Raw genomic sequence first — 8,503 nt, 5'->3', positions numbered from 1 at the left:
CTGAAACCCCACCACCAAGACTGAAACCCCACCACTAAAACTGAAACCCCACCACCAAGACTGAAACCCCACCACTCAGGCTGAAACCCCACCACCAAGACTGAAACCCCACCGCCAAGACTGAAACCCCACCACCAAGGCTGAAACATCACCACCAAGACTGAAACCCCACCACCAAGGCTGAAACCCCACCACCCAGGCTGAAACCCCACCACCAAGGCTGAAACATCACCACCAAGACTGAAACCCCACCACCAAGGCTGAAACCCCACCACCCAGGCTGAAACCCCACCACCAAGGCTGAAACGACAGATTTTCAATGGTTTTAAAAACTGATGAAACTAGTGACTCTTGATGGACCAAATGGACAGTACCATGGCTGGATCAGTCACAGATGTACATCTTGTATGAATTCATTTGTTTTCTTTTTGAGACATTGTTGCTTTTAAAATCAGTGACATTATCTACAATATTTGGTTTCAGATTTTTGTGGTTCCCAAAGTTTCCAAAGAATAGTAAAGCATATATATGCACACCATGAATGTTAGAAGAGATCAACAAACTGTACTTACAAATAGATAGAAGCCAGATGGAGGCTATTCCTGCTGTTAATGCGAACCTGTTTAGCTGACTTAGAACAAAAGTTCATCCAGAGGGTGGGATCACAAAGGTGTTCCATGCTCATTTTGTGGGTCAGAAGGTGAATAGTTTGGGAACCACTGGTTTAGACAAAACAGAAGGACTGAAAAATCTATCGATCTGATATGAATATTGGAAATCAGAGTATCGGATTATATCGGCTTGCAGCTAAAATCTAACAGCAGTGCTTGTATCCCACACACAGACCCACTGGTTGATAATAAATGGGTCAGTTGTCCTGATGCCCATTGCTGTTGACTGTTGTTCTCTGTTTGAGTGATTTCATTTAATAGAGTCTTTTCTGACAATCTACACTAAAAATAAGCAATAAAAAGATACATGATTTCTACTGATAATGTATCGAGTTATTATCAGTATTAGACTCAAATATATCAGTATAACACCCCTAAAAAGGTTATGCTGTTGGGCATGACACTGGAGATATGAGTAAGGTTAAAGCCAAGCACAATTTTCAATGTTTTCTAAAGAGTTAAACAGGAACAATCAGACAAAGCAGAAGGAGTTAAGCAAAAATGTCCAAGAGCATTCAGAGTTAGAAGGAATAGCTGCTTTAACGATAGCCTGCTGCTGTTATTACAGCTCAAATAAGCAACAAAAAAACTACTGACAGATTTCTTTTATGTGCTTCAAAGTGAAGACAAACCTGGAGTCTCTCCAACAGGGTGTCAGTGCCATACGGATCCAGGCTGAGCCGTTCTGGCATTCCTCAGGAAATGCTGACACTGTCCAGAGCTTCTCTTACATCCGTCGCAGCACAGTTACCAGAAATTTATATTTCTCTCCTCAGTTCTTTATGCATGTGGTGTTACCATGTAAATGGCAGAGAGGATTCGTATTCTGACATAGAAGGGTCAAACGTTTTACAAAACATTACCTGAAGAATGTAAAAGGAGCTTTTCTCTAACATTTGCAGACCTCTGTGTTTAGAAAGTCTGAAATCAAGTTTCACAATCCCACTCTTCCCCACATCTTTAATTTGCCCCAGATGTGAGTCAGACTCCAGTTTACTGCTCAGCTCCACAGAGAAGCAACCAGCATTCTTCAAACAGGCTTCAGAAAGGCTCCTTAAAGAATTAACTACGACTTTTACATGTTATCACTGGGCTGCGTCTCAAGTCAGGCTTGGTTCCAAAATGAACTTCCTCCAAACCCTTCATCCCATTCATCCCTTTATAGAGACATCTATTTTATATCCCACATGCCCTCTGTTTTTATGATCTGTTTGTATCCCATTCACTAGTTTTAGGGCTTGGCAATAAACCAATTTTATTGACAAAATCAAATTTTCAGTTTCATCAGTGAGATTTTGTAGTTCAGAGTCCACTGCTATTCACTCCACTACCACAGATAAGAAACTCCTCATCAATAAACCTGTGAATATTGCTGTGGGACTCATTCATGGGAATGATGAATCAACACACACACACACACACACATACACACACACACACACGCACACACACACATACACACAGAGAGAGAGAGAGAGAGAGAGAGAGAGAGAGAGAGACAACAACTTAAGGCTCAATGTGGTCAAAACAACAAAACAAAGGAAATGGTCAATGATGAAATTCCTTGGGTACAGACAGCTGATGCCATCAACTGGTGCAGTGATTCCCCTAGTGGGGGCATACAGTCATTGCAGTAGAGGTCATGGTATGAATAAAAACATGAATGCTTGGGCACTGCAAGCATAATGCACATGTTTGTGATAGAGCTCCCACAAAAACGCAAAGCAGAAGATGAGGCATCTCCATATCTGCTTCCAAACCAACTTCCTTCCAAGCCAAAGAGTGGAAAACATGAAGAAGGATGTCTTTCCTTTGGCTTCACCTGCACAATGGTGAGCACAGTGTGTAGTCTGTCTTAAAGTGCTCGCCTGTGACAGTTTGAAGCCTTACAAGCCAAGATAAAACAAAGCATCAGTTGACTATTTCAGACAAAAACTTGTAAACTGCTGAGCTCAGCAGTCCTGGCAAATTCTCAACTCTGCTCCTGTAAGGTTTGCCTACAGAGTGGGACAATGTAAAAAGCTGCACACAATTGAGGAGAACTTAATACTTCACTGTGCTATGGATACTGTTTGAACAATGATTGATGACACAGCAGCCAGTATCACTGCAGGCTATTCCTCTGTCCAATAATACCATCAACAAGTCAACAGACATAGAGGAGCAGTTAGATGATAAGGTGCGTGGCAACCGCTGTTCTCTGAACAGATGGATGCAGCCACTGACAGTAACAAAGACTGCTGATTGACAACTTGTCTCAGACTCATAGATAGAGATGAGAGAACTTGTTTCTTTGCAAACAAGTTCTTTTTTTTACTCCAAAGAGCTCTGTAAAAGCCTGGATTTTTTTGGCCGAACATACAGCGGTTCAGTTTGGACAGTCTTTAGACTGTCAGATGAAATCCGCATATTTAAACCAACTTCCTCATGAAGCTGATGCGCCTCAGCGATGTGTTCCTGAAACTCAATGAGCTGAATCTGCAGACGCAGAGCACAAACACACATCTCCCACATCTGACAGGTAGAGTCACATCATTCATCGGAAAACTTAGGAAGTGGCAGCAGCCAGTGAAGGATGGAAATATGGATTTGAGAATCTGAAATTGTTCACTAAAGCTGAACACAGCATGAAACAACATGTTTCATCCTAGGAAACATCCCAGGAAACATCCCAGGAAATGGGATGTTTCCTGGTGCAGGATTCCAAACCACCACCTGCTGACTTCAGCTCCTCAGAGGAGGAACGGCTTATTGATCTCACCTCTGATTCAACAAAGAGGCAGCAGTTTAAGTTAAAGACTCTGGCTGCATTTTGGATTGAAATAGAGAAATATTACCCTCTGCTAGGTGAGAGCAGCCTGGCCATATTTCTTCTTTTGCTGCATCCTACCCTCAAATAACACATCCTAGATCTGAATGAATGAAATATTCTCATTGAATATTTTGTTCTGTACAAAGTTGAATGTGCTGACAACAAAATCACACAAAAATCATCAATGGAAATCAAATTTATTAACCAATGGAGGCCTGGATTTGGAGCCACACACAAAATTAAAGTCAAATGTTCCCTTTATTTTTTTGAGCAGTATATTTTCTGTCAACCCAAACTAGATATCAAAGTTATACAGTGCGAAAAAAGCTCAGAGTTACAGTCTCACAACTGCAACCCAGGTTTTTGAAAAGATTCTGCAGCAACAGGCAGGTGTGAGGATTAAAGATGGTATTTCTGCACAACAGACATATTTTTTTTTGCTCTCAGGAGTTGTTCATATTGATGAAGTTGTGCTAATTTTTGGAAAAATTTGTTTATTGCAATATCGAATGGCTGAACAGTGGTGCAGTTGGTAGAGCTGCTGCCTTGCAGCAAGAAGGTTCTGGGTTTGATTCCCAGCCTGGGGTCTTTCTGTTCTCCCTGTGCATGTGTGGGTTTTCTCCGGGTACTTCGGCTTCCTTCCACAGTCCAAAAACATAACTGTCAGGTTAATTGGTCTCTCCAAATTCTCCCTAGGTGAGTGTGTGTGTGCATGGTTGTTTGTCTCTGTGTTGCCCTGCGACAGACTGGTGACCTGTCCAGGGTGACCCCGCCTCTTGCCCGTAACGTTAGCTGGAGATAGGCACCAGCAACCCTCCTGACCCCACTAAGGGACAAGGGTGTACAGAAAATGGATGGGCAATGTTGAATGTTAAAAATAAAAATACAAAAATGTAGGCTTGTGTGATATATCAGCACTGCCATCAGTATCGGCTGATACTGGGGGCTGACTAACTGTTCCTGGGGGGAAGTGGAGGAAGTTGTTCATGTGATATTTGTTTTGGTCATGTGATGCAGTGCAGGATTGTAAAGAGATTAGCTGAAACAGTGGGGAAGTCAGCGGTGTGTTCAGTTTTTTAAGGTGTAAAAAGAGTAGTGAAATACATATAATATTATTATTAATATTATATATCAGATATCAAATTTTGACATGAAAGTTTGTTGTTCTGTTATTTAAAAGTGGTTATAGTCTATTTTATAACATGTAATTTATTGCAGTTTACTTTATTTCAGAGCAAAGATTGAGATGGGAAATAAATTGCAATGGAGTTTGAAAACAAAATGTGTCTGAGTGTGACATGTAGGAGGTTGTGTGTGAACCAGGGGGCGCGGAAAGATTTCCTTGTAAAACCAGTGACCTGCCGCTTCATATTCCAGCATCCTCAGAGGAAGGAGAGACTCCTGACTATCAGCCTTCTGAGCTGCTGCCATCAGAGAATCTGTACAACACTGAGAGCAAAACCAACCACATGGCTGCCCAGCATCCTGTAAACATGCTGAACTGCTGCTGAATTATGCATTTATTACTGCTATCATAATCCATCTGTCGGGAGCCTTATTGCTTTGTTTTCATTTATCTACATTTAATGGGTTTTAAAGCTGTTACATATCCCAGAGAAATGCTGTCCATTTTGTTGTTTACAAAAAAAAAAACCCTCGGTAACTGATTTGAACTAAACACATTTAAGATCTTTGGAGATGAACTGACTGATTCTTATCGGATCTATTTACTGTTCTGCTTTGTTGTTCAGACAGATGAATGAATCAATCAGGAAAGTGAGTTTCTCATCAGTCTGAACGCAGAAAGCATCAAGAAACAACTGAATAAAGTTATCAGCTGCAACCTCCTACCTGGAAACATCATGACTTTTACTGTTGTGTTCTATTATTTTCATAAGTCCACTCTAGTTGATTTATACAAGTTTAGTTGTAGTCTGTTTTCTACTTCCGGGAAACATGCTGGCACCCAGCCATTCACACTAAACGTCATTCAGTAAAACTTCGAGTAAAATCAGACAAATGATCCTCACTGGCCCCCCTCGACTCACCGCCAGCTCATGCTTCCTTTCCGGATGGCTTTCCACTGCCGCCGCCTGCGCTGTGGCCGCGTCGCCCCCACGGCTGCCGCCCGGAGGCTCCGTCAGTCTCTCCAGGCACGCAGACCCCAACGAGGAGCTCTTGTGGTGGGACTGAACCAGCTGAGCCACCGTGGATTTGCTCGCGCCGGTGGACTTGCGCTTGATGGACGAGTGGAGCTTCTCCCGGCCGAGCAGGGAGCTGCTCCCGGGAGGTTTGCCGCAGAGCGGAGCCTCCTGCGGTTTCACGTCCGTCACCTCGGCGGAGAAGACCAGGTCGGGCTGCGAGGAAGAGATAACCCGGTCCAGAGCGACGTTCTTCTTCCGCTTAGTCTTCTTGAACATCCACATGCTCCTCTTGCTCTGCTCGTCCGGCTCTCGGCCGCCCAGCTTGGGACTGAGAAGCGGCTTAGCCTTGGCTTGAAACTGTTTCCACACCGAGCCGCTCTCATTCTCGTCCCCTTCGCTCCCCTCCATCCTCCTGAACAGAGCTCCGACGGACGCTGCTGCTCTTGTCGACTTACGCAACCAGTAATAAAAAAAAAATAAAAAATGCCCGCACTACACCGAGAGCAACCCGCTGAAACACGGATGTGCAGGCTGGGCACTCTCAGCTGCACAGCTGGCTGCCGCTACCTGATTTACCGTTTCACCCCGAAGCTTATCACACTCTGTTCACAGCTACAACACAGAAACGCGTTAAACTGATCTGAAGTCAGGTCTGGTTAATCTGCAACAAGGCACTTCAAACTGCTTGACACCATTAAAACATAGTACACTGTGAAACCAGCGATAAAAATTACATTTTGTCAAATGCCATCATCAAAATCATCAAGCACTAGGTCAGTCAGTGTTCCAGTTATTGATCAAAGGCAGCTCTAAACAAGTGGCCTTGATTTAAAGAAGCTCAGTCTTTCGGCATCTTTGCAGTTTTCTAGATGTTTGTTGCAGATTTGTTGTGCAGCTGAATGAAGAATTTTAGGCGTTTCCACAACGGAAGCCTGTTCCAGATCCCGTTCGGTCTGGGACCATTATTACAGTGAAAGGGGCGGTGTTATGTAAAAATCGACGTGATGTTTTGGAGATTTACAGAATGTTATGATGTTATTCCCTCATCAAAAACATACCTGTACTGTTCCCTTGATTATTTCATGCATGTTTGAGAAATACTTTAATCTTCCGTGGCAACCATTCAGCTGTGCAAATCGCCTGCTTGCACCGAGCTGCGCCTCTAAGGCACATGTACAAATATCTTCAATGTTTATAGATCATTTTTTGAAAATTTTTTTACCCTCCACATAAGGGAGGGCGGCGCGCCAGCGCCCCCTATGGGCCAGCCGCTCAGTTAACGGTAATAATTAAGCAAGTAATGCTGAAAACATCATGAAAGTTATAGACCTACAACATCTCTCAAGTGAAAACAGAAAATGCAAACTGCTGAAACAATTCTCACATTATTTTTATTATCATCACAAAATTTAAAAACACATTCTGATGAGCCACAGAAAGAAAAGAAAGCCTTTACAAAAAATCTCTTGCAGTCCTGAGTGCTGGAAAACTCTCCTGTTGTCAGGAAGTTCAGTAAACATTTGTTTTCTGATTGGATTCCTCTGGCTATATTTCATTTCACAAGATTTACCTTCTTGTTTACAAAGCATTACAATTCCCCAGAAGAGTACGACAATGAAGTGTAGAAAAGCAGTGAGATTAAATATCTAAATTTTCAGGAACTGAAAAGATGAAGGTTTGTGGAAAGATTAGATTTATGTTGATGTCAATTATTACTTGTAAGAAACATAAAAGGAGATTATAGTCACACTAGACTTTCTTCCAATGACTGTTGCTAAAATTGGAATAACAAAAATTAATTTGTTTAATGGAAACAAAGCAATTTCAAAAACAAAATGCTAAGCAGTCTTTGAGTGAGGATGATTAGGTTTTTCAGCTATTAGTTTATTTTGCATCACATGACTCATGTGATCAACAACAGGAAGTTAAGACTATAAAGACAGCAGGAAGTAGCTGGACAACATGTGTCAAAGATTTGATTACTAAATAAAGTTTGCCAGCATAGAAACATTTAACAATCTTCATAAAATGTAATTAATTCTGATGTTTTGATTTATTCCCACTGGGAAGTTGGGAAAAACTCCGACTCTCTCCAGTTGATACTTGTAAGGCCGACTTTACATTTCAATATGGACGCTCCTCAGTAAGCTGTGGTGGAAACATGTTTATTTCATGAGACACACATGAGGGTTTCCCCCAGTGTATTATAAGCCTGGCGGCCCGCCATGCTTTGCTGGCCCCGCCGCCAGGCTAAGCGTCGCTTGTTTACGTTTCTAGGAAAATTAAAAAAAATATATATATTTATTTTTAAAGCCGGGGTGCAAGCGTCTTTTTTGCTCTTAGCATTTCACTAGCAGAGCAGATTTATTCCTAAAGGATAGGTTTATAATAGGTTTATAGTTTATGCATTTAAAAGCCGACAGCACGCGGACTAATCACACAGCTGGCGCCTCCGCACATTGCCTCGCGCGCCGCCGCTGCTTTACCTCAGCGGGATCGCGCGCGCCTCCTTTCACTCAAACTGGACACAGGCTGACCTGTATGAATATTTACATAAACTTACTGTGAGGAATTATGATCCTTTCGAGAAACTCTGGGTAAGAGTTTAAAACCTGCCGCTTTAGCTCTTGTTGCGCAGCTCTATGTGAACCACAGGAATAACTTGTAGCGAATTCAGAGGCGCGTTGTGGAGCGGTGAGAATGATTTATCTTTGTGAACGAACAATTATATGCAGCGTTTACATCTCAACGCGCTGCCCATCGTGTGGCTCTGTGTCTGTTTTCCCTGTAAAGTTTATGTCTGTGGTCCCGGTTGGCCGGAGCGTTTGTGGATAAGGAGCAGCGCTAACCTGATCATGCAGGTTCAGCCTGGTGAG

The 8,503-nt window shown here is 42.6% G+C and overlaps 1 protein-coding gene across 6 annotated transcripts in view; it reads right to left on the bottom strand.

Annotated features, from left to right (window-relative positions):
- Window positions 1-6,475, bottom strand: part of mctp1b (multiple C2 domains, transmembrane 1b) — a 36,924-nt gene extending 30,449 nt beyond the window's left edge. For 4 of the 6 annotated variants that reach the window (XM_007578105.2, XM_007578106.2, XM_007578107.2 and 1 more), the window contains exon 1: window positions 5,532-6,474. In XM_007578105.2, coding sequence (XP_007578167.1) covers window positions 5,532-6,035 — 504 coding nt within the window. In that variant the 5' untranslated portion in view covers window positions 6,036-6,474. Of the gene's footprint in view, window positions 1-5,531 lie in introns of all 6 variants that reach the window. The other 2 variants (XM_016664095.1, XM_016664096.1) reach the window with 1 other exon arrangement.
- Window positions 6,476-8,503: the final 2,028 nt, after the last annotated feature.

The sequence above is a fragment of the Poecilia formosa genome, unplaced genomic scaffold (genome assembly GCF_000485575.1).
Source record: "Poecilia formosa unplaced genomic scaffold, Poecilia_formosa-5.1.2 Scaffold467, whole genome shotgun sequence".
Lineage (NCBI taxonomy): Eukaryota > Metazoa > Chordata > Actinopteri > Cyprinodontiformes > Poeciliidae > Poecilia > Poecilia formosa.
Note: the sequence above shows the minus strand (reverse complement) of the source record. Positions and strands in the feature narration are given on the sequence as shown.